The sequence below is a fragment of the Protopterus annectens genome, chromosome 4.part0 (genome assembly GCF_019279795.1).
Source record: "Protopterus annectens isolate FY-2018-M chromosome 4.part0, PAN1.0, whole genome shotgun sequence".
In the NCBI taxonomy this organism is placed as follows: domain Eukaryota; kingdom Metazoa; phylum Chordata; order Ceratodontiformes; family Protopteridae; genus Protopterus; species Protopterus annectens.
In genome coordinates this window covers 1414853450-1414880629 of record NC_056733.1, presented here as the reverse complement: position 1 = coordinate 1414880629, position 27180 = coordinate 1414853450, and the positions used below count along the sequence as shown (strand labels likewise).

Genomic DNA, 27180 nt, shown 5'->3' with positions numbered 1-27180 from the left:
TAAATGTGATTATGGAAGCCAGAAGACCTAGTACAAGGAAAGTGTACGCAGAAAAATGGAAGAGATTTTTATTTTGGAGTGCAGCAAACAATTTGGAGATTTCTGAGCCTAATTTAAGTGTGGCTCTTCAATATCTTACTGAGTTATTGGACAAAGGTTTGTCTTTCTCTTCCATTAAGATTCATGCTGCAGCAATTTCAGCTCACTATGATTGTGACCCACCATTGTTTTCGCATCCTTTGTTCAAGCAATTTCTTAGAGGGGCAAAGAATATAAGACCCCCACGTAGAGCTCCTACTCCTGCTTGGGATCTCAATTTTGTGTTGGAGAAACTTACTCTACAACCTTTTGAGCCTCGGCTACTGCTGAATTGAAATACTTGTCATGGAAGACTGCTTTTTGTTGGCCATTACTTCTGCAAGAAGGGTTTCTGAGTTGCAGGCCCTTATGGCGGTAGAGCCTTTTTGATTTTTCATAAGGATAGGGTATCTTTACGTACTAATCCTTCCTTTATGCCTAAGGTGGTTTCTAGTGTGGCTTTAAACCAAACTATTCATTTGCCTACTTTTTATGCAGATCCCCAAAATAAAGGGGAAAAGATTTTGCACACTTTAGATGTACACAGGCAATTGCGTTATTATTTGAGCAGGACTAAGGATTTTAGGCAGTCTCAGCAGTTGTTTGTTTCTTTTGCTTTGGGTTCGCAGGGCAAGCCTGTGTCAAAACAAACTATTTCTAGGTGGATTGGGTTTTGCATTGCATTTTGTTATTCCCATCATGGCAAGGAGATTCCAGCTGGAATTAGGCCTCATTCCACTAGGGCTACTGCCACTTCAACAGCATTTCTAAGGGGTGGCAACTAAGGATATTTTGGAGGCAGCTACTTGGAGTTCAGTGCATACTTTCTCTAAGCATTATCACCTTCCTCTCTACTCTAAGTCTAGGGCTGGTTTTGCCACAGCTATTTTGCAAGGCATGTTGTCAGTTCCTGCTTCCTTATGATTTGCCAGCCTCCCTTACCTCTGCTTTGGGATTCTACCCAATAGTTAGGACTGCAGCAATGTGGAATGAAGAACATAGTACAGTTTTGTACCTACCATAAATGTAGATGTTCGAGGATCCACATTGCTGCAGTCCAATTTACCCTCCCTCCTTCCCTCTGTGTTTAGGGGTGGTTGTGTAGGTGAGGTTATATTCTGGTAATTTTGTATATATTGTACATATTTTTGGTGCAGGTATGTTTGGAATTTTTGGTTTTGGCCTTATCTTTTCAGGGTCTTCTGACATCTGGGGCAAGAAAAGACTGAGGATATGACGTCGGTCATGCGCATTAGTACCCTGACGTACTGACGTCAGTCTAATGCGCCCTGACCGACGTCAGCCATATACTTTGGTATTCGGGCCGACTGGACAGCGGACTACCCAATAGTTAGGACTGCAGCAATGTGGATCCTCGAACATCTACATTTATGGTAGGTACAAAACTGTACTTTTCTGTTGTTTGGATCAGTTACATTATCATCTAAACTACAATTTTGATTCCGAGTTTAATGTCTACAGTACAGCTTTATTGCATCATTGATAGTAAGATCCCCTTCATCTCTCATTTTAAATTCTGATCAATAACAGGTCACACCTCTGGTGATTTGATTTATAGACACATTTGTAAAATATATTTTGTGATGGACTGGATGAAGTTGATAGTTTGTGCATGTGTTTTACCCCTGTTTAGGAATTGTAAGAACTCAGTCAGGCATAACTTGCTCATTGTTAAAATTAGCAAACTTCAGAAAATGACAGCACTTAAAATGCAGTGACTAGTTAGAAGATGTAGGCTAAAAAAAACTGTTGTATAATTAAAAAAAGCATATTGAACAGACAGGTTGTGGTTCTTATTAGGACTGAAAAATGATGATCAGACAGGCTGTGCACCTGACTTGCTGGGTAAGAAAATGAGCATTTTTGGTGTACTACATGATTCTTTACTGCAGTGGTATGTTGTGATCCTGTTTTTCATAGCCTTTCCATATTATTTATTATCCTGCTTTTGATGCTGAGATTTCTGCTGTTTTTTTAGAGTAGCATAGACAACATTATTATGAAGAGAGGCAAGTTGTTTATTAAGCAGGATCTGCAGCTTATCATATAGGTAGGGACAGTGTCATAGTGTGAGGACTTTGATGGCTTTGTCTGCCTTCCATTAAAATCTATGGTTCTTTATTTATTTTAAACCCTCCCAGTATTAATTTTCCTTGTGATAAAAATGTAGACATCATTGTCAGCAAAACAGACGAGATTAAGTAGCATTTACATTGCTGGTCTAAAATTCATTGCATGTCAGGTGACATATTAAACTATGTACTGCAACTGGTTTTGAGTTGTTGCTGCTCTTTTTCAGCCCTTGTAGTTTCCACTGAAAGGCCGTGGTTGTAAAGGTTTAATGTTGTGGTTACAAATGGCAAATGCATACCCACCCACATGCATAGAGACAAGACAAAGTCATTCTTTGCACTTGTAGTGTACATTGTGTTATGGCAAGTCTCAGCTAAAGAGTAACTGATTCACACGTAGCTCTCATTAACTATTTATGAATTTTGTGCAGCCTGAATCCCACTTCTCAGTGGTCTTCGGGTATGATTTTTTTTAAATTCTGGATATGTCTGATACCTGTCATTTGGAAATGGCTGAGCACATCCAAGCGTTAATGGTAATTACTGCTGCGTCCTTGATGGCCGAGGTTGTTTTTTTTTCCATATTTGAGGGTGGTTGAACTACAGAACCATAGAAACTGGTATCGGGTATGAGATGATTTACTAATAATGTTTGTCAGCATACTAAAATGTCAGGTGCATACTTTTTATTTACTTTTATTTACTGTTTTAAATTAGTAATTCTCTGTGTGTGCATAATAACTTGACACATGTTAGGAAGTGTTCCACATCTGTACCTCATGTTCCAGTAGAATGTCCTTTATTATGCCTGGCCTTATTCCATTGTCTGTCTGAATTTATTTTAGGTGTCATCAGAAACTACTTGCTTTGTTCACTAGACAGCTGTACTTACTACTACATTAAGTCCATTCACTCCTGAAAATGCCTGTAGGTGTTCTAAGTCTGGGTGTTTATATATATATATATATATATATATATATATATATATATATATATATATATATAGTAAACTGACCAATTTTGGGATTGTTTTTGTAATGGTATATATTGTCTGCTTATTCAGGAATGCTAGTGATTGAGTTGCTTTTCTCTGCTAGAAAAATGTTTGTATTATCCTTTTTATTTATAAAAATAGTCCATTTGACTATGTTTTCGTTATTGCTAAACTATGAATGATTAAAAAGGATTGCATACGAATGCTGCTAGCATAACTGATTGCTTAAAAACCGTTGTACTGTACTTTGTTGTATAGTTAATTACTGACTTATTTATACTTGATAATAATGTCATACCTTTAAATTCATTTCACTTAGCAGTAATCTGTATATAGTGCTAAAATAATACACAATATTCATATATGGTGTGCAAAGATTTATTTGACAAATTCATTACCATTACTTCTGGATATGTCATCCAAAACAAAATATTATTCAAATTGCTTTGAAGCAACTGCATTTGAAGATTAGAAAAGGGAAGCCTATCACTTGTCTGAATACATTTTCAGTAACTGCCAGTGGTGCAAACTAAGTAAATTTGCTGAAATCCACTTTCAACACCAATGGAGTTTTTTGCCCTTTATCCCACCAATGTGTGACAGTGAAGCTGATATATGTAGCTACAGGGTGTCCTAGCATGTTGGGGGATACAGGTAGGCTTGCAAAAAAAAAAAATAGTATGAGGTTCTGTAAAGCTGACTTTCAGTAGGTTATATTCATGGCTGTAGCACTCACTGATTTATATATTCATGGCTTTAGCATTCACTGAAATTTCACTTGCAGAGTAACATGATTCCTTAGAAAAGTAATATGCCGAGTAACATTTTGCATGTAGCACTTAATTTTAATGCAAAACAAAAGTGACAAGTCCAGAATTGTTCAGAAGGGAAGTGGTTGCTTAGGTCTAAAAGCAGATGTTCATCGTGCTATGCTGCTGCAGTCATCACACTTGGGTTATCCTGCCATCAGGCGGTCCCGCAGTCGGCCTGAATTCCAAAGCCTTGGTCCGGCGTCGGTTGTCGTCGCTTCTTCCCTGACGTCAGTGCGGCAGGGGTATAAAAGAGGCAGCCGACGCCATTTTCTTCAGTCTTTCTTGCCGCGCGGTGCCATCTGAGAAGGGTTATGATCCCCCTATTAAAAAAAGGGGAATGTAAAACTAGCAATAGTTTGTGTAAAAATTCATGTTAGTAATTTTATTTCTTCTAAACATGACACATTGTTTAGCATCGCTGCTTCACAGATCGTGCTTCTCTAGTTTAGTTCCCAGCTGGGGTGCCTTTTATGTCAACATGTAACCCTTTATCTTTGTGGGCTTTGCTGAGTGGTCAGTCTCCTCCCATATCCCAAAGACTTCACATTAAGTAAACTGGCAAGTTCAGATTTAAAAAGTGGAGATAGTACAACAGATTCTAGGGAGGAGAGGTACTATAAATAAACTTAGCATCTGAAGTAATATTATGGGATACTAGCTGGTAATAGTACCACAAATTCTAGAGAGGAGAGGTACTATAAATAAACTTAGGATCTGAAGTAATATTATGGGAGGATGAGAGCAAGAACAAATGTGTGGCGATGTCACCCTGCAATGACAAAATAATCTGGCAGATAAGGAGCATTTGGGCCCACCAGGTCTGCCCATTGTAATCCATAGTTAAGTATCGACAGTAAAGATATTTGTGTCTTACTCCTTCCTTCCTTTCCTCACAGACATCCTGACATTTATTCAAAGCCACTTTACCCCTCTCATTCAGTTCTTAACCAATATTATGAGCTTTTAAACATTCTACTTTGCCAATAAGCTGAGAAATCATTGCTTTACCTTGAACAATATGTGGTTTTAATGAAAAAGAAGGAATTTGTTTTTTCAGTCCAGTATCAATTCACCACAGTACCACACTGTCTCAGAAATGTGCAAGACAATTTTAAGCAGATTTTTTTTTCATAGTGGGCTTTAACCATAAAAAAAATCTGATGAGGGCATCCATATAACAGACACTGTAGGCTTCAGCATCTAAGTATGGTAATAGCTTCAGCTTTGGAGTGATTTGCCAGTTAAAGCTTGTACGGGGTTTAACTGGGTCTCTTTTCCTTTAAGAAAGCTAATTATGTCAAAAGACACACTTGCATTTGTCTGAAGAAAAAAACTTTCTTCAAATGAGCTCCGTTTTGGCCTCTTTCTTATTTGGATAGTTTAAAGTATATTTAAATTTTATTGAAACTACACAGTGTATGAAGTAAAAAATACAATTTAAAAGATGCCTTTTCCATTTTATGCATAATTCTTTATTATTTTAAGTAAACACTAAACAAAAGAAAAAAATACCACAAATGCCAGTCACAATGTCTTTGATCCCTTCTGGCAAACTGGACCTGCAAGGTAGCTTTGCAGAAAGTTGGAAGTCTTGGCATCATTGATTTCAGATTTCTACTATTGTGTCTGAATTGTATATAAAAGATCAAGTAGCCGATTTTTTCACAGATAGTAGAACAACAAAGCTATTAGTTTGGTTGCCAGAAGATTGAATAACCTGTCCATACTTATCAGAACTTTAAATATTACTGTAAAACAGAAAAACCTGTCTTGTGTGAGACATTTATTTTTATAAGCAGTCAGATGCTACGATGCTAAGATGCTCCTACATGAAACTGTTGCTGTCTACACGACTAAACTTAGTTATAAAGCAAGAGTCTGAATATGGAAATCTGCATGAATCAGTAGTAAGAGACACTGTATATGACATATAGAATGAATGTGTGAGAAGCAAGTTATTGAAGGAAAATGACGTGAGACCGGTAAAGCAACTAATACATGTTGTGCAAGTGAATTGATTGACATGCAGATGAAAATGTTGACTGAAGACATAAACATGTGCAGCATTTATTCTAAAAGAAGCATTAAAATGACTGAAAAAGAATTGTAATGTGACAAGACATAATAGTCAAGTATACCAGGAAGGCATAGTTAACACTAAAATACATAATATGACATATGTATAGCCATTGGATATAAGGTACAGATATAGTCATGAAGGAAGAGATTGCCCAGTACTTAAGGATACCTGTAGAATTTGTGGAAATGCTGGTCATTCTGCCAAAATAAGTAGAACTGTCCTTAAATGTGCCTTTAACAGACATAACAGACCGAAAGTTTTTCAAGTGGCTGGTGAAAATGCTGAGGTCACTTCTTGTGTAAGCAGCACAAGCTCATAACTGCTGAAACTGACAACGTATGTACAGTATAGGTCCATAGGTTCATAGGTAGGTACTAGGCTATCGGCCCTAGGGCCCATACAAGCCTAGCCAAAAAATGTACCCTGGCTTTCGCCACCCAAGAAAATTATTTTTCTGTGCCCCTGTCGAGCAGAGCCACAGAAGTGATCCCCGGGGTGAATTTCCCATTTCCCATCCAATCCTCAAGATTTTTCTTGAAGAGTGCTAATGAGGAGCTCTGTTTGATATAGGTTCATAGGTAGGTACTAGGCTATCGGCCCTAGGGCCCATACAAGGAGTAAAAAAATAAAGACTTCTATTCAAAGGCAGAAAAATGAACGAGTACAGCAGAGAATGCAGTCACTGTCAGAAAAGTTACAGAAAAAGAAAACATTGGTTAGAAAGGTTGCGGATTAATGCAAGAGTATTAAACTTAAACTTGATACTTTAGCAGAGTATAATGCTTTGAATGAGAATTCTCTAAAGCTTTCCGAATTAAGGATAAGCTGTGCAGCAACACATTTCCATTGTTATTATAATCAGACCATAGATTAATCCCTAAAAGTCAACTGAAACTTCAGTGTATATAAAAAAAAAACAAGTCAAACCAAGTGTGGTTTCAAGCAGTAGCACTGCAACAAGCTGATGTCTTGGGCAGAGCTCCATGCAAAAAGTTGGGATAGTAAACTGAATTCATAGCATTCAAATTAAGTGAATAATTGTTAAGTCAGTGAAATGTTTAAAGCCAAAAGTGTGTGTGTGTGGTGCCACAGCAAGTAATATGCTGAGGCTCAGGAAGTGTGACATATATACTTGTGATGAGCCTGTATGACTTTAAACCTGTTCAAAGATCAAGGAAGTAAGAGACCCAGGAGATATTTAAGGGAAATGCGGTGAGGTATTCTCTATGTTGATCTGTAGACTGAAAGAATTGTCCTTTTTATTTTTGATCAGCAAATACTACTTATAAAACTATTTATTTCCACTTATAGTAATTCTTGATATTGCACCTTGTATATAGTTGTATATATAGTTTGTACAGTTGTATGTAGTTATTTTTGTGCATTTGAGAAGGAAAATTATAGTATTTATTAACTGTGAAGAAAGCTGGTGCTGTCAGTGGGTACACTTTCTTGAGTGTTGTCAAAGTTCCCAAGCATCTCTGTAAAACGTTAATTAATATCAGCTCTTTTTCAGCCTGCTTCTTATTTTCATAGTTTAAAGATCATATGCAACCATTTTTGTATGTACCTGCAGTCTTTCTCTCTTTGTTTATGAGATGAAAGGATAGCTTTCTGCTCTGCAAATTCAGTTTACTTGGTATTCTGTTTCATTTTACCATTATTTCCTGATCACAAATGTTGACTCTGCACAGACTTTGGAGGACAGTACTTCCTGTCTTTGCGTCACGACGCTTGTTATTTTAATGATGCAAAGTCGGATCTTTCCTGCACTAGTAGGCTGAGTCTCTTTCCTTTTTTTTTATTTTTTCTTATTTATTTATTTTTTAAGTAAATATTGTGTTAATGCAGAATATGGGCTGAGAGAAGCATGTCTGTCAATGGAACAGGTTTTGCATTGGAGTGAATTTTGGAGGTGAGACAATAAACTATGACACTCTAATATCTGGCATTAAGTGTCCAACGGTAATCTTCAGTGATTTACTAGAAAATCAAACATTTTATGAGGGATAAACAGGGTAAAATATGAGGCAAAATCTGGGACGATCTGAAAATATCATGGAGAGCTGAATGGTAAGATTCAGTCACATCAGACAAAATCATAGATAGTTAAGAGTTATAGACTTTGTGCTGTACATTATGGGCTTATGTGACTGCAGAAGAAATCTTCACATTTGCTTTCACATAAAAGGAATGCGGAATGCTTGGGGATTTGAAGGCTGGATTAACCAACAACATGTAACTAACCTTAAAATTAAAAATTAAACAAAAAATACAAGTAAAACTGCCCCAACCTGAAAATCCTCCCTCTGTACACCTTTCTTTCTCTTGCTGACTAGGTAATGGACTCTACTGACCCCGATATGATGTCAGCGTGTCAGCAAGGAAGCAGAACCACCTGCTGTATTGTCAATGAGGGCAAAGCATCTTATGGTTATGGGGTCGGTTTTATGGAAGAGGTCTTCTTTAAAAAGAAAAGTGAGAATGCAAACTTCAATGACAGAAAGACAGTCAAGGTAAGCAACTACTGAAGAAATGCATTTTGAGAACAGATAGGCTACTTTGATTTTGTCTGTTTGCACATGATCTTTAAGGTATGTCTAATAGTTACTGATACCACAGGGGTCATTATATTTTCATTTAAACATGCATGTAAGTGACAGGAGTAGGTCAAAAATTTAAAAAGATAGCTGGGTGCACAAGACCCAGGATAAAAAAGTGCGTAATCCTGGTTAAGCGCATTGGTGCCATGACTGGAAAAATGGCAGTGTAGAATCCTCAAAATACGGAAACATTCCTACAATGGGGCCAGGTCAGGCCCAAGGGGAGGAGGCCCCCTTATTGTAGAAGGAAGTAAGCAGTCCACAAAATTCACAGATAGGCCAAAGAAGAGCCATAAAGATAATAGAGTGGACTATTGAGGATAAGAAAGAAATTATATATTATTACCAGACACAAAGTATACAAAAAAATTAAGAGAAAAATTAGAATAAAGAAAAATACTTCCACAATAAAAACTTTCAGGAACTTCGAATAAAGGTTGTGTTCGTTAATACAACAGATTTGTGAAAAACAGTATATAGACCAAGAAACTTTGATCTGTTTCGAAAAAGAAGCATTTGAGGAAGTGAGAAAATATAAACAAAATCTAGAGATTTTTGAAAAGTATAAAAAAGAAATATGGACATGGGAAAGAAAGAGAGCTTTGATATGGTGCAATGTTTATGCAAAGGTGAAGGCCAAATTAACCAATATAAAGAAGGCAGCCCCAAAGATATTCGAAGAGAAATACAGGCTAAGGCATCCAGATATGGAAAATTTCGCAATAAAAAAAATAATATCACAAAGAGGGAATGTAGAAAAGATTAGTAAAGTAGAAGTTAAAAAAATAAAAGCTGAAGTTATGGAGTGCCTGTGAAGTGAAGGATCTGGTGTAGAAGGTCTAACACGAGTTACAACATAGCATGATGGAATGAGTTCCCAATGTATGGAGAAACAGAAAGATTAGGAGACATCTGAAGAAGAAATATGGACATGGGAAAGAAAAAGAGATTTAATATGGTGTAATGTTTTTGCAAAGTGGAAAGCAAAACTAATCAATACAAAAAGAGCAGCACCAAAGATAGTTGAAGAGAAATAGAGGCAAAGGAATCCATACATGGACAAGTTTACAACACAAAAAAATAAGAAGACAAAGAGGAAAAGTAGAAAAGGAAATTAGTACTATAGAAGTTAAACAAATAGAAACTGAGGATGTTCTTTGCGTTTCACTGTTGAAGTCATCACCTGTGGGTTATCCCTGCTGTGGTAGCCCTCAGTTGGCCCGAATACCAGAGTCGATGTTTTTCTGCGTTGACTGTTGTCGCTTGCTGACTGACTTCAGGTCGTCAGTGCTATAAAGCAAGGCAGCCGATGCCATTACACCAGTCTTTCTTGCCATGGAGCCCGTAGCAGAAGCAGTCCGCAAGTGTGCCAGTCTGTCTTTACCAGTGTTTGGAATTACAGCTGAAAATGTCTAAAGCTAAGTACCCCGATGGGGATCCTTTTTTCTTGTACTAACCGATGTCCAAAAAAGTTAACAGTTGTCTCGCTTATGGAAAGCAAATCCCACACTGAGACTTCCATTCATACTGCGTCACTTGTTTAGGCCCAGACCACGACGTCCCCCATTGCCGGTTCTGTGCCCTCCTTAACGCGAGAACAATTCATCGTAGAGCTCTTTTTGTAACCAGGTATTTTCATCTTCCATCTTCACATTCCAAAATGTCATCTGTCAGCCAACAATCCATAGACATTCTGAAAAAACATAAACATAAAGATAGAGACAGACAATACAAGGCTAAGCCTTCCGACGACTCTACCGCAAAGCACGTCGTCAGTCCTCCGGAATTCAGTGAGGTGCTTTTGCAGCCCCTGATGCCCTATCCATTACTTTTGCATGGCTCTACCGAGATCCTTTTGGAGTCCGGTATGCCACAGAAATCTTCTTCATCTTCCGAGCCTTTGGCTGTCTATGCCTCGGTTCGATCCAGAGCTGCTACGTAGGCACCAGCTTCCAAGGAGGTTTCTCGCACTACTGAATGTAGACAAAAAACAATGGCCTCTCATCCGACTACTGTTTCCCTCAGACCGATGGATACTCTTAGGCCTAGAAGCAAGGCTAGTCCTAGGAAATCTACCTCTAGCGACCATCTTTCTCCTGCTCCACCACCCCAAGCTCAAATGCTTAAAATGGTGTAGGATCTTATCTCCCCTATCAAGGGTAGTCAGGCCCCAACTTCTAAAAGGAAAAGAGACCCTTCTCCTGAAATGCTGACAGAACAGGATTCTGAGGAGTCTGATTATTCAGATTTTGAAGAGGAACAACAACCTCTGACTGCTTATGAGAATTCAGATGCAGAGGTATCCATTCCTTCTGCCTCCCTGCCAGAAAATCTTTCCTTTGGGGAAGCCCTTCACACCCTCAGGGAACATTTCCACTGGGAATCCCAGGACTTCCCTCAGACTAAGAAAAGGCTAAGAGAGTTTCTAGACCTGCCTCAGCACAGACCCTTGACCATTCCCCTATCTTAGAAGTGGTGGATGATGTCTTCCATGAATCCAGCTTAGTTCCTGATGCCCTCCCACCTGCTCCCAGTAAACCTGACAGGTATTACAGAGTACCGGATTCTCAAAAACATCTGTACAGAAATCCTACTTCAGACCCAGAGGTCATTACACAGGAACCAAAAGGAGCTAAGGCTAGTTCTGCAAATAATCCTATTTCTTTGGACAAGGATTCCAGAGCTCTGGACAGATTGGGTAAAAAAGTATACACCTCTGCAACCTTAGCTATCAGGGCATTCAGATGTCAGTTCCACATGTTAAAATATCAACAACACATTTTGGAATTGTTAAGGCAAAAGATTTCAACCTTTCCTGACTGTGCCAATTCGAAAGAGTTAGCAGTTTTACTGCACAAAACTTGTCAAGTGGCCAAACACTCATTACACTGTAGATATGATGCTCTTAGAAGCCTTAAACAGGGCAGCAGTGTCAGGATCTGTCATTAGGAGACATGTATGGTTGAAGGAACAACCTCTCCCCTGATCATGTCAAATCTAAATTAATTGATGCACCCTTGGATAAGGACCGCTTGTTTGGAGTAAAAGCAGAAGAGGTGCTTAAAAAGATGGAAGACAAAGCAAAATCTTTGCAAACAGTAAAAGATTTCTTTCAGGTTCAACCTTCTAGGTTCAGCAGGAACTTTCCCTCAAAACACTGGTCCTTTCCTGCACCTAGCAGACAGGGGCAAGGTAAGCCCTGCAGGGACAGACCACCTAGGCTCCTATCCCAGGGACAGCAGAGAACCAAACAGTGGACCACTTCTGCTCCAAAGGCAGGGAGTTCCAAGCCATCCCTCTATGGCAAAAACTCTTAATGACTCCCTCTCCCCCCTCTGCCATTTTTCGCTCATGAAAAATTAGGAGGAAGGCTCTCCCTTTGCAAAGAAAATTGGTTTTCTGTAACAAAGGACCAATGGGTCATAAAGATCATTTTTCAGGGATATAAATTCTCCTTCCAATGAACCACCAATTCCAAGAGGGTACCCAGACTTACCTCCAAATCAGTGGGCAGAGATACTGAAACAAATCCAAACTTTCATATCCCAGGGGGCATGCATGTTCCTGCAGATCAAACAGGTAAAGGCTTTTATTCCAGACTATTCCTTGTTCCCAAAAAAGAGTGCACTTGCGCCCAGTCCTGGATCTACCCATTCTGAACACCTCCTTGATGGTCCCTAAATTCAGAATGCTAACTTTGCAGCAGCTGCTGCCTATGCTGACAAAAAATGCCTGGTTAATTACCCTAGATCTAAAAGATGCCTACCTCCACATCCCCATAAGGGAATCCAGCGGAAAATTCCTTCTCTTCAGAGCAGGCTCACAACACTTTCAGTTCTCTGCGCTACGCTTTGGCTTATCTACTGCTCCCTGGATATTCACCAAATGCTTAGCCCCGGCCATAGCCTTTTGCAGACAGAAAAATATACAGATTTACCCTTATCTGGATGACTGCCTCATTCAGGCAGAGTGCAAAGAAAAGCTACTCAAGGACCTCCTCTTTGTCAAAACCCTCCTAACCACCTTAGGGTACACCATCAATGAGAAGAAATCAAAGCAAACACCCTCCAGGAAGATCATTTTTTTGGGAGCACTGCTGGACACAGGATCCCAAACAGCCTTCCTATCCCCAGAAAAGCAGAGCATCCTGCCTCTTTCCTTTACCCAGTTGGCTTCCAGAAGTCACCTCACTGTGAGGAAGTTCCTGCAAGCCTTGGGGTATATGGCATCTTGCATCCTTCTAATTCCTGTGGCCTGGCTTCACATGAGAAAACTTCAGTGGTATCTAAAGAACCTTTGGTGTCAGCATTCTCACCCTCTAGAGACCTCTCACCCTCTGATCCCCTGTATAAGGCCCGAGTTTCTCTGATGGGCAGGGGCCTGTGCCAAGAACAAGAGTCTTCCCTTTGCCCAACCGGGCAGATAATTACCACCGATACCTCAGACATTGCTTGGAGTGCTCACCTAGAAGGCAGGTGCACCCAAGGTCATTGGGATGCCTAGCACCTTCCCTTACACATCAACCAGAAGGAAATGATGGCAGTACAAAAGGCTCTGACATCCTTCAAACCCCATCTCAAGCCAGAGGTTCTCCTTATCAAAACAGACAACACCACAGTATTGTGGTACATCAACAAACAGGGAGGGACCCAATCTTACCCTCTGTGCAGGCTAGCCATGAACCTCTGGCTGACAGCCTCTTCCATGGGATTACACCAAATAGCCCAAACCTACCAGGGATCAACAACACCCTGGCAGACCACTTAAGCAGAAACTTACTGGACCCACACAAATGGCAGCTCCACAGAAAAATCTTTTTACAAATCACTCAGGAGTGGGGGACTCCGGAGATGAATCTCTTTGCTTCGCATCTCAGCCACCAGCTGGAAAAATTCTGTACCAGGGAGTATCACCACCTAGCATGAAAGGTGGATGCCTTGACCTTCCCCCTGGACCACCCTGTTTGTGTATGCATTCCCTCCTCTGCCTCTTATTCCCAAGGTACTGATCAAAATAAGGGAGGAGAGACCAAAGGCCATCCTCATTGCTTCAGATTGACCCAGACAACATCGGTACCCCTTACTGCGCAACCTGACATTAAAGCCTCCCAGGGAGCTTCCCCTGATCTCAGGCTTTCTGACTCCAGCGGGGGGGGGGGGGGGGGAGTGCTGCACACTGACTTGCAGACTATCAAACTATTAGCATGGCTAATACTCTAAAGGCAAACAAGGGACCCCAGTTAAGCAAACAGGTCCTTGACATTATCACAGAGGCCAGAAGGCCCAGCACCAGAAAGTCTTAAGCAGGAAAATGGAAAGATTCTGCTCCTGGAGCCAGTCTAGAGGAGGCAATACATCACAGCCTTCCATCCCTCTTATCCTGGACTACCTAGCGGAGCTACTTAATAGTGGCCTCTCCTTCTCTTCTATCAAAATCCACACCTCAACCATTTCAGCTCATTTTGACAGAGATCAGCCCCTGTTCTCCCATCCTGTGATTAAACAATTCCTCAGAGTGGCTTCTAATGTCAGACCTCCCAGAAGGCCACCCACTCAAGGCTGGGACCTGAATTATGTTTGGAAAAACTAACCTTACCACCGTTCAGACCTGCTGCTTCAGCAGAACTAAGGCACCTCTCCTGGAAGACTGCTTTTCTCCTAGCCATCACCTCAGCCAGAAGGGTCTCAGAACTTCAGGCACTGATGGCCATTGAGCCCTTCATCATTTTCCATGCAGACAGGGTCTCCCTTAGGACTAATCCCTCCTTTATGCCCAAGGTGGTATCTAATGTGACTCTCAACCAGGCCATACATCTACCCACCTTCTTTCCTAACCCTCAAAACAAGGGGGAAAGAATTTTGCACTCACTAGATGTGCACAGATAGCTCAGATAGTATCGGGACCATACTAAACCCTTCAGAAAAATGACCGACTACTTGTCAACTTTGCCCAAGGACAGAGGGGAAGCCCATTTCCAAACAAACCATTTCCAAATGGATATCACACTGTATCCATTTCTGCTACACATTGCATGGGAAACCCCCTAAGTCTGTACAAACCCATTCCACTAGGGCAGCCTCCACTTCCACAGCATTCCTCAGAGGAGTTCCCACCAGGGACATCCTGGATGCTGCTACCTGGACTTCGGTCCATACCTTTACCAAGCATTACCACCTACCTCTATTTTCTAAGGCTAGGGCAGGGTTTGACTCTGCAGTGCATGCTGACCCAGGCCTAGGTCTCTTACTAATCCTACCACCCCTCTTCTCAGCTTTGGGAATCCACAAGTGATGACTGCAACAGTGAAATACAAAGAATATAGTACAGTTGTGTACACTTACCATAAATGTAGATGTTCGAGTGTATTCACTGTTGCAGTCCTGGTTTCCCTCCCTCCCTCCTTCCCCCTTATATCTTCTTTCTTTAGGGAGACATAAACTTCTCAACGTGGCTTTTAGCCACCATGACCACTTTACCATATCACTTGGGCTTCTGACTGGTTAGGGCAAGAAGAATTGATGTAATGGCGTCGGCTGCCTTGCTTTATAGCACTGATGACCTGACGTCAGTCACCAAGCGACAGCAGCCGACGCAGAAAAACACTGACTCTGGTATTTGGGCCGGCCGAGAGCTACCACAGCAGGGATAACCCATAGGTGATGACTACAACAGTAAATACACTTGAACGTCTACATTTATGGTAAGTGTACACAACTGTACTTTATGGAGTACCTGCGAAGTAAAGGATTCAATGCAGAAAATCTAATTCAGAAGGCACCACAACATGATAGAGCAATGGTGGACATCCAAATTAAGGAGAAACAAATGGAATGGGAAGCAATTGGTCAGGTGCCATATGAAGATATTTCGGAGCCTTCCACAGGAAACCAGTGTAAATCTTCATTTGAAGCTGGATAGCAAGGGAAGGAACAGGAAACTGTGGAAACTCTGACGCAGTCAATGTTGGGGAGTGAGAGGCCATTGAGTTCCCATATGGCAGAGCAATGGAGGGCACAGGATGACATTGAAAAGAATGTGCCACAGGAAGATGCTATAGAACTTTCTAGAGAATTCCCGCAGGAAATGGAAAACAAAAAATGTGCCCTTAGTTTAGAAGAAAATGAGATAAGAGAAAACGTGCTTGATTTAATAGAAATAGACATATTAAGATCAATGAAAGTAGTAGACTGCAGAAGGTTAATAAAACCCAAAAGTCAGAAGTCTGATAAAACAAATGAACACAGTAATTAGGAATGTCCATATGCAATATAACAGAAGTAAACTGGATGTATTACTGTGCATCTAAATTAATAACTGAAAGTTCTACCGCAAGAACACGGGGTAGTGAAGGAAAGGAAGGGGAAAAATGAAGTACCATCATGGAAGTATTGAATAGAGAAAACTGTAAAGCAATTAAGACAAGATGTGTTAGTGTTAGAAGAGTATAGAAGATGGAACAGATAAAAAAAAGATGTGATAAAAGCAATGCGCGGTATTAGGACAGATCAGGATCCATCATGCACTATCACCAATAACAAACTAAAAATCTCAGCACAGGAGGAAAAACTTAGAAGATACACAGATAAATATAAAGGAAAAGTATAAAATGTGCAATTTATTGATGGCCCAAAAAACGGTTTGTAGAGAATTGGGAAACAAGGTAAAAGGAATTGAGAGACCACCAAAAATAGAAATAGATACATTTTGGAGAAGTTTTTATGAAGATCCTGTGGAACTTAACAAAGATGCTAAATGGACAGAAGAAGTAAAAGAAAAAATAAGAAATTTAAAGGTACAGGATTTCAAATGGGATGAAGTAACAGCCAGAGAGATTGAAACAAAGTTAAGAAAAGCCTCTAATTGGAAAACCCCAGGCCCAGACGCAGTACCTAACTTCTAGTTAAAAGTATTAACATCTTTGCACAAAGATTTAGCCATGAGTGAGAACTATTTATATGCGCACCCCAAACAAACACCAACCTGGCTAACAACAGGAAAAACAATACTCCCTTAAAGGTGAACCTGCAAGCTATCCTAAAAATTATAGAGCAATAAATTGCCTTCGGATGACGTAGAAACTGTACACTGGAATTGATGCCGAAAGAGTTTATAGTCATTTAGAAGAAAACTCAATTATTGCAGTAGAACAAAAGGGCAATAAAAGAAAGTCATATGGAACAAAGGACCATTTGTTGTTAAATAAAGTCATAGTAGAGAACTGTATAAAGGGGGAAGAGTCTAAGTATGGCATGGACTGACTACAAAAAAGCATTTGATAATATCCCACATTCTTGGATAAGATTGCTTAAAAATGTATAAGATACACCCTACACTGATCGACTACATTACAGTGACCATGAAATAGTGGCAGACCTCTTTGCAGTTAAGCCATGATAAAGGGCAAATTATTATTCCAGGATAAAAATTCAAAGAGGGAAATTCCAGGGTGACTCTCTGTCACCTCTCCTATTCTTTCTTGTCCTTAACCCATTAAGCTGTCTACTTAACAGCTTAGGCCACCGCCATAATTTGGTTCCTAGAAAACAACAATGTGTAAATACTTCTCATCTTCTCTTTGTGATTTAAAACTGTATAGCTCATTAGATGAGGAACTGAAAGTACAACTGTAAGTCGTCAAAACTTGTTCAGTTGATAAAAGAATGTCATTTGGTCTTGATTAATGTGCAAAAGCAACCTTTAAAGCAGGAAAACTGCAGCACCAAGAAAACATCAGTTTGTGACAAGAATGTGATATAAAAGAACTTGAGCAAGAGGAAGTGTGTAAGTATTTGGGAATTGATGAAGGATAAACAATAAAACATGAACAAATGCAAATAAAGCCTAGTAAGGAATACTTACAAAACTTAAATTAATCCTGAAAACAACATTGATATTTGGGAACAAAATCCAAGCTAAAATCCAATTTGCTCTTCCTGTCCTAACTTACAGTTTTGGAGTGATTGACTGGCCCCAAAATGTGCTTAACTGACTAGAAAGGAAAACGAGAAGGATGCTTCATGCTCACCAAATGATTTATAAAAATCAAGGTTATATATTCCTCATTCCAAAGGAGGGAAGGGCCTCCTTGAAATTGATTGCATGTATAGCTCTGCGTTCGTGGGACTGCACACATATCTGCTGATCTCACAAGACCCAAATGTAGTGAAAGTTTTGAAACTTGAGGAGAATAAATGTAAGATGACTTCCCTGCTTGGTCTAGCAGACCTATATCAGCATCAAGCAGGAATGGAAATCAAACCCAAGTAGGTAAAAATCAGGCAGTAAGTGAATGTGCTAAAAACAAAAGAAAGAATATAAGGTGACGGACCAAATGAGAAGGCAAGAAATGTGGAAAATGCATAAATATAGTTGCAAGTATAGAAAACTTCTGGAAGAGCCTCATGTTGATTGGGATCGAACACAAGGCGAATTCAAACCAAGAGATTAAAGGTTAATATTGGCAGCCCAAGATAGTGGGCTGCGTACACATTCGTTTACAAAGTCCATTTAACATGTGGGAGAAACAGACAAAAGTAAGTTTTGCAAAGCAGAAGTGGAAACAGTTACACACCTTGTTGTTGGTTGTGACATACTAATGGCAGAAGGACTGTATACAGAAAGGCATAATAATGTGGCAAGACTGTTGCACTGGGGACTGTGCAAACATTATGGTACTGAAGTGGCTGAAAAACACTGAAAACATGAGCCACAAAACATCATAGAAAATGATGACATCTATATCACATGGAGTCATCCATTACCAACAGTTCAAAAGGTAGATGCTAGAAAAATGGATATAGTGGTCCATGAAAAGAAGACAAAGTAGCATTGATCATTGAAATCACCACACCCAGTGACTACAGTGTCTTGTGTACAGAGAGACACAAAGATTATCAGGATTTGCAGGCAGAAAAGAGAGCGATGTGGAAGATAGATAACCAGGCAGTTCCAAAAGTAGTAGGAGCAACGGATCTTATAAAAAAAAATGTACAATCGTATTTTGATATGGTACCAATACATGTAACTCCATATGAATTGCAGAAGGAGTCATTACTGGGCACATTGCGGGTGCTGCAAAGAGCACTTTTGGCTAACATCAAAGACTGAAACAACACTAATTTCGTGAACTTTAATCATACTATGACTTAGGAATTGGGTCCATTCCCATCATGGTATTAGAAACCCAAAAGATTTGGAGAAATTAAAGAGTGAATGTGCATTCCACTGCCAAAAGACTGTGACATATTATGTCTTCTTAGACTATTGAACACTTCTTAATACATATGGCTTTACATTGTCATCCACTGCACACCACCACATGCATAGTAAATACATTAACAGATGATGTAAAAATGCGGATTACAATATTTTATTTATTAAGTAATTATGAGCCTATAATGAATTAACAGAAGAGGATAGATCTGGGAGAATCTGGACAAATGGAACACTGGATTTGAAGTACTGGGGAAGTGATTTTTTCCTCATGCCAGGATGAGTTCAGAATTCTCTAGGCTTCTTCTATACAACAGTATTATATAACGACTACTGACTTTATAGTTACTGAGATGTATAGGAATTATCTAATTAAGTGCATCTGTCATTTCTCATGAACGCAGTTTTTGTGGTGGGAATTTATAAAAAGATAAATAAATAATCTCTGTAAGCCAGTTCAGATTTTCTTCACTATATTTATGTAACCTGTCCCCATGTCTTCATGTACTACACACTTGTCAAGGAAAATATCTGTTTAAACGAATGATTACTTAGTTGACAGATGAATTAGTTCTCCCTCACATCCTTTTTCTCAGAACATCACAGGGACAGTCACAATGTGCATAGTTTGGTGTCCTGTAGCTGATATATTGAAAGTATGAGGTAAATGTATGGAGTATTTCTTGAAAGTTCCACATAATGTCAAAAATAATTGGATATTGTTTTACATTTTGGTAAAATATCTAGTATAGAAATGCAGATTTGACATTGTTTTCAGATTATGCAACATTAATTTAACATTCAGCATTTGGGATAAGGAAATGTCAGGCTAGCTAAGAATGTGAAGTGAAAATGCACCATCAGTGTGAGAACCAGAACATAATTATTTTGTTATTTTAGAAGTCATCCAAAAATGAAATACGTGGCATTAGCCGTAAGATTAAAACTGAAAGCACAAATGTGAACTGAAATAAAGGAGCTTGAGATAACAGAGAATTATGGCTTACAGTGGCCGGAATATTAGCAAATATCATTGAAAGACGTGTTTTCTCAGACTATTCAAAACTAGTGGCACAGTCCTCAGAATGTATCATGGCAAACTACACTGGGGTCAAAGTTAATTCCTTTAGTCACACCTTAGTTTTGTTTCTTATACAAAATTCCATTTCCATTAAGAAGCTCTTTTTCTTGAAAGAAGAGGTCTTAAAAAATTACAGTCCATGTACCACAAAGTTTTATATGCCTGTTGCCATGAGAAGCTGCAAGATTTTGTATTGCTAGAGCAAATGATGCCAACATTATTACATTAAAATAGCCTTATAATGTAAAAGAAGCCTTTATCCTGGGGAAGACACCACACATGTATATGTGCAGACACACAGGTGGGTATAATATGTCAAATGGTTAAGAACATTCTGCAAGTTTTATGGCATGTACACTGTGAAAGAAAATTAAGTTAAGAATATGCCAAGTATTTCCACTGTAGCTTCGCTGACAAGCATTCATCAGCTGCTCAGTAATGACCAATGAAACATTCAGAAGTTTCTACTGTTTGCCAGTTGATAAGCTGATAGTTTGTAACATCATTTTCTGTTTCTGTTCAAGTTAAGCCAAGCTTTTAAAATGGCAATGTATGTCTATATATATATATATATATATATATATATATATATATATATATATATATATACACATATATATATATATATATATATATATATACACACACACATATATATATATATATATATATATATATACACACACACACACACACACACACACACACATATATATATATATATATATATATATATATATATATATATATATATATATATATATATATATATGTATATATATATATATATATATATATATATATATATATATAAATCTGGGCATCTTGGGGCAATGCAGCAATTGCCTCATGTACACAGACAACCCTCTCCTCCTGCCACCCTACACTACAACCTGTGAGAGATGCACTTATATAACCAAACTGGAAGCAAAGCTGTCTTCACCTAAGACTGGACTAGACAGTCAGGAGGAGAAGGTAAACACTGGCACCACACCACACTCATCACATAGTTCTTCAAAACCTACACCACCAAAACACACACATAGAAACACAAAACACATACCTACATTTGCGGAGGCTCTCAAAACAAATCTACCCAAGCAACAGGGACCTCCAAAGCAGAAACACAAGCAACCTCCACCCCCCAACACAACCCAAATGACACATAGCCCACAAACTCATTGTGCCACTCAACCACAGCCCATAAGGCATAACAACGTACCTAACACTCTAGTCATAGGTGACTCTATAGTCAGGCACACTGATGTTTCACTCACCAGGCTAAACAAGGAGAAAGTCACTGTCAGGTGCCAGGATCCGCCACAGAACACATGCACTCAGGTCACTCCACAGCAAGTACAAATATGACTCTGTCATTGTCCATGTTGGTGTGAATGACCTGAGACGTACCTCCCTGGACTACATGAAAAGAGACATGGAGGAGCTTTCTGATCTTATAGCCCAGGCAGGTATGACCCTAGCCCTGAGTAGCATCCTGCCATCACCCAGAATGATACCACAGCACAAGGACAAAATGATTGACTTCAACAATTGGCTAAGCTTCTGGTGTCATTCTAAGGGGGTCCAGTATCTGTCTGCCTGGAATGACATGATTGACAAACCACGATGCTTTGCCAGAGATGGCCTGCACCTGTCACCCTTGGGATTCTGGATACTGGCTAAGGCTCTTGCCACCCCTATAGTGCCTTTTTTAGGCAAGATTCAAATGACAAATTCATCACTGTAACAGGTACAAGCAAGCAAAATCTGAGGGTAATGCTGCTCAGTGCTAGAAGTCTAAACCTCAAAATGCACTCTCTCGAGGCACTCCTTAAAATGGAGAACATCGACATCTGTGCAGTGACTGAGACCTGGTTCAAGGCTCCAGAGAGCACCCCTGCATTACCAGGCTATAATTCATACCACACCTTTCGGCCACCTAACTTGGACCAAAGCACTAAAGGCAGAGGCGTGTCCATATTCATTAAGGATATCCACACCTCCAGGCTAGTTGCCCAGCATAATGCATCTGAGATTATCCAAGTGCAACTAACTCTGGGCAAGACCGCAATGCAAATTGTAGCTTGGTACAGATCCCCCTCCATGCCCCAGGATTCCCACTCCTCATTTCTTTCTACACTGGAAAATGTTAGGGTACAACCTAACACCCTAATAATGGGCAATTTCAACTACCCCACCATTAACTGGGAAAACTACTCATGTACCAACTCTTGTGCTCAACGTTTTCTGGAATTCATAAATTCCAGTGCCTTGGATTAACTTATCCAAACCCCCACCATGGGCAGCAATATCCTAGACCTGGTCATTACCAACATGGGCAACCGGTGTTCCACACCAGAGGTCAATTCCTCGTTGGTCAGATCCGACCACAAGCAAATCATTCTAGACATCCACATCCCAGCCCCACCCCCCATTAGGGAAACCACAGTAAAAAGTTTCTCCAAAGCCAACTTCACGCTTCTTAAGACAGAAGTGGCAAACTTCACGACACCCATGCTGATGGACAATAGAGATGCGACTGCTGAATCCTATACAATTGCACTTTATAAGCACTTACACGAGTGCATGGATTGTGCAATCTCTAATAGAACCAAGATGCTATCCTCCAAAAAAAGGAAGCCAATCTGTTGGTCCCCTGTTATAAACAAACTCTACAACAGCATAAAGAACCTGTTGCAAAAAAGAGTAAAATCCCATGATTGGAGGAACTCCGTGGTCAGCCTTAGTAAGAAGCTGAGATCCCTCATAAAATCCTCCAAAGCTAGTTACGAAAACAAAATCGTCACTGATTCTAAAGACAACCACAAAGTATTCTATAGCTATGTCAAGAATCTCAATGGCAATACTCAGATCTTCTCTGAGTTACAGCACAATGGCACTAAATATACAGAACCAAGTGATATTGCCAACATCATGGCAGATATGTTTAGTGCTAACTTTACCCCTTTCTCATCCCCTAAAGGGCCCATCTCTATACCGGAAGAATGCAAAGTACCTGTAATCACAGCTGCACAGGTAAAAAACACACTCTCCAAAGCCATGAACACAGCATCCATGGGACTTGACAACATCCCAGGCTGCATTCTACATGAACTACAGAACGAACTGGCACCCCACCTAAGTACCATGTTCAATCATAGCCTCACCTCAGGCTTTGGGCCCACTGCATGGCGCACAGCAACAGTTATTCCACTCCACAAATGGGGAGCCACCACGGACTCCGGGAACTACCACCCCATTAGCCTGACGAGCCTGGTCTGCAAGGCTATGGAGCGTATCATCATGGAACTTATAAACAATAACATTGGTAATTTCCAAACTCTGGACCCTACCCAGTTCAGGTTTGTAAAAGGCAGATCATGTCTTTTAAACCTGATAGACTTCTTTGAAGCGGTCAGCAAAGCTGTAGATGAGGGTAAGGTGGTACACACAGTCTCTCTAGATCTCTCCAAGGCTTTCAACACCATCCCCCACTCTGGAATTATAGACAAACTCACTAAACTAAGTTTAAATCCCTATGTCGCAAGATGGGTTGCCAACTGGCTCACTGACCGAACCCACACTGTGAAAGTAGCAGACTCCAAATCCAACTTTAGACTAGTGACAAGTGGAGTACCACAGGGTTCAGTCCTAGATCCTCTCCTGTTTGGTATCTAGTTCTCTGAAGTACAGGCTAACACAGAAGGTCTTTGGCTAACAAAGTTCGTAGATGACTGCAAACTAGGAGCCATAATCAAATCTCCTAACGATGTGGACATCCTACAAAAGGGCTTCACTGAGACAGATGCCTGGTGTCAAAACCATGGCCTCAAGCTCAATGCCAAAAAGTGCATTGTCAACCCTTTTGGTAAAAACTCTGTACCCATGAACCACCACATAGGCGGTAGTCTACTTAACACCGAAAGTGTGATAAGAGGCCTTGGGATACAGGTGGACAGTAGTCTCTCCTTTGATGATTACATCGCCACAGTAGTCAGGAAATCCTTCTACATGGCACACCTCATCACAAAAGGTTTCTCATCCAGGAAAAAAGAGGTCATTGTTCCCCTCTACTCATCACTCGTTAGACCCGTTATAGAGTACAACGCCCTTTTTGGTATATACCTCACAAGACATCTACAGCAACTGGAAAGACCACAGAAATACCTCATGAAGAGGATTACCAGCCTCAAACAGATGCCCTACGCAGACCGTCTCAAAATAACTCCAGCTTTACTCTGTCGCATATCGCCTACTCAGAGGCAATCTCTGCCTAACATACAAAGCTATGTCAAACCCAGAGCTGTTGGACATGCTCCACATAAAGAAATCCCAATCCCTCTGAGCTACACGCTGTAGCGACCTAAACCTTGTCACCACAATAAACAGAACATGCTGAAGGGATAGATTCCTATCTCAGAGACTTCCCATACTCTGGAACAAACTACCTATCTAGATCAAACAAAGCTCCTCAGTAGCACTCTTCAAGAAAAATCTTGATGATTGGACGGGAGATAGGAAATTCACCCCGGGGATCACGTCTGTGGCTCTGCTTGACAGGGGCACAGGAAAATAATATTCTTGGGTGGCAAAAGCCAGGGTACCGTTTGGCTAGGCTTATATAGGCCCTAGGGCCAATAGCCTAGTACCTACCTATAAGCATATATATATATATATATATATATATATATATATATATATATATATGTATATATATATATATATATGTATATATATATATATATGTATACACAGAAAGGGCTCAGAGCTGACTCCCACTGCAGACCTCACCACTATCATACTACCCTCGTACATATCCTGTACCACTCTTACATACTTCTCTACCACTCCTGACTTCCTCATACAATACCACAACTCCTCTCTAGACACCCTATCATATGCTTTTTCCAAGTCCATAAAGACACAATGCAACTCCTTCTGACCTTCTCTATAGTTCTCCATAAACACTCTCAGAGCAAACATCGCATCTGTAGTGCACTTTCCCGGCATGAATCCATACTGCTTATCACTAATCATCACCTCCTTTCTTAACCTAGCTTCCACTACTCTTTCCCATAACTTCAAGCTGTGGCTGATCAGTTTTATCCCTCTGTAGTTACTACAGCTCTGCACATCACCCTTATTCATAAAAATAGGTACCAAAACACTTTTTCTCCACTCCTCAGGCATCCTCTGACTTTCCAAGATTTCATTAAACAATCTGGTTAAGAACTCCACTGCCATTTCTCCTAAGCACCTCCTAATGTCCTAATTGAGACTTTACTGTATATGTAAAATTAGTAATACTTCTTTTACTTTTTTGAATAAAATGGACAAAAATGCAGGAACAAAATCTCTATTTCTTGGCAAACAATGTGAATAACTTTAAATCGAAAAAGCATCGTGTGTTACATTGCGCACTAGCATTCACCATACCACTGTCTATAAAATTAGATCTACCCAATTTGGCTTTGTTAAGGGCAGGTCTTGCCTCTTGAACCTGGTCGACTTCTTTGAACAGTTACCAAAGCCATAGATGAAGGGAAGGTAATCCACACAGCCTACCTGGACCTCGCAAAAGCCTTCGACACAATACCCCACTCGGGCATCATAAATAAGCTCACCAGCTTAAATATCAACCCCTATGTCACAAGATGGGTTGCAAACTGGCTCAGGGATAGAACCCACATGGTCAGAAAAGCAGGTGCTGTGTCAGACTCTAAACCAGTTACAAGTAGCATCCCACAAGGCTCAGTCCTGGGACCTCTCTTGTTCAGTATATATTTCTCCGAGGTACAGGCTAACACGGGTGGACTATGGCTGACCAAGTTTGCAGATGACTGCAAACTGGGTGCCATAATCGACTCCACGGCTGACACAAGCATCCTCCAAAAGGGTCTCACAGAGACGGATAACTGGTGCCAGAGCCATGGCCTAAAGCTAAATGCCAAAAAGTGCATAGTCATCCCCTTTGGGAAAAACAAAATGCCCACGAATTACCACATAGGTGGTAATCCATTAAGTACGGAAGAAGTAATTAGGGACTTGGGGACCCAAGTAGATAGCAATCTCTCCTTTGACAATCACATTACCAAAGTGGTTAGAAAGACCACCTTATCACGAAAGGGTTCACATCTAGATCAAGAGAGGTCATTGTGCCCCTCTACTCATCACTTTTCAGGCCCATAATTGAATACAGTGCCCCATTTGGGATGTACCTTACACGACACCTGCAGCAACTGGAAAGACCCCAAAAGTATCTCACCAAGAGGATCAAGGGGCTCAAACAGATGCCCTATGCAGTTCGGCTAAAGAAACTCCAGCTCTACTCAGTTGCGTTCCGCCTACTCAGAGGCGATCTGTGTCTGACGTATGAGGCCATGTCCAACCCAGAATCAATGGACATGCTTCACCTCAGGAAATCCAAATCCCTTAGAGCTACATGCTCCAGGGACTTGAACCTCAGCACAGAAATAAATAGGACATGCTGGAGGGACAGATTCATATCCCAGAGGCTCCCCTCACTCTGGAACAAAATCCCAATCCATGTTAGGCAGAGCCCCTCACTGACCCTCTTCAAGAGAAATCTTGAATGGATGGGAGATCATAAGTTTACCCCTGGGATCTCTTCTGTGTCCCTGCTTGACAGAGGTACAGGAAACTAACCTTAAAAGGGCTACCTTCTGTGACCTACTATACAGATGCACAGTCAACTAATCTAAAAGGGTGGCGAAAGCCAAACACACTCTGGCTGGGCTTATAAATGCCCTAGGGCAGATAGCCTAGTATCAACCTATGAGCCTATGAACATAAAAATCCCAACTAGTTTTTCTGAATGAGGAAACTGCCCAAGTTTAATCAAACAAACGTGAATAGCACCAAAATAAAAACAGATAGCGACGTATCACAGTCGTACAAGGTGTTTAGCTAACAATGACCCACAAAATGAAAACATTTTATTTACATATTTTTACTGCAAGTGCATTTTAAAAAGTCAAAACAATTTAAATTTTTTTCCCAGAAAATGAGTTTTGCTAGAAGGTATTATTCAAGTAAAACAGGGCATATGAAAACATTAAAAAATATTTCTCTCCTGTAGTCTGAGCTTAGAAACTAATTCCTGGCTTCACCATTTATGAGTTTAGGAGGTCAAACTGTCCTCAGTGAAAATATTTATGACATTACAGGAAGGCAGCAACAGGCAGCTAGAGTGGGAACCGGGACCCC

The 27180-nt window shown here is 40.2% G+C and overlaps 1 protein-coding gene across 5 annotated transcripts in view; it reads left to right on the top strand.

Annotated features, from left to right (window-relative positions):
- The window catches only part of TCF7 (transcription factor 7), a 1045913-nt gene that overhangs the window by 377097 nt on the left and 641636 nt on the right, over window positions 1–27180 (top strand). For 3 of the 5 annotated variants that reach the window (XM_044069246.1, XM_044069244.1, XM_044069249.1), the window contains exon 4: window positions 8397–8573. The exons of the other annotated variants lie outside the window; for them this stretch is intronic. In XM_044069246.1, coding sequence (XP_043925181.1) covers window positions 8397–8573 — 177 coding nt within the window. The remainder of the gene's footprint in view (window positions 1–8396; window positions 8574–27180) is intronic. 5 annotated transcript variants of the gene reach the window in all.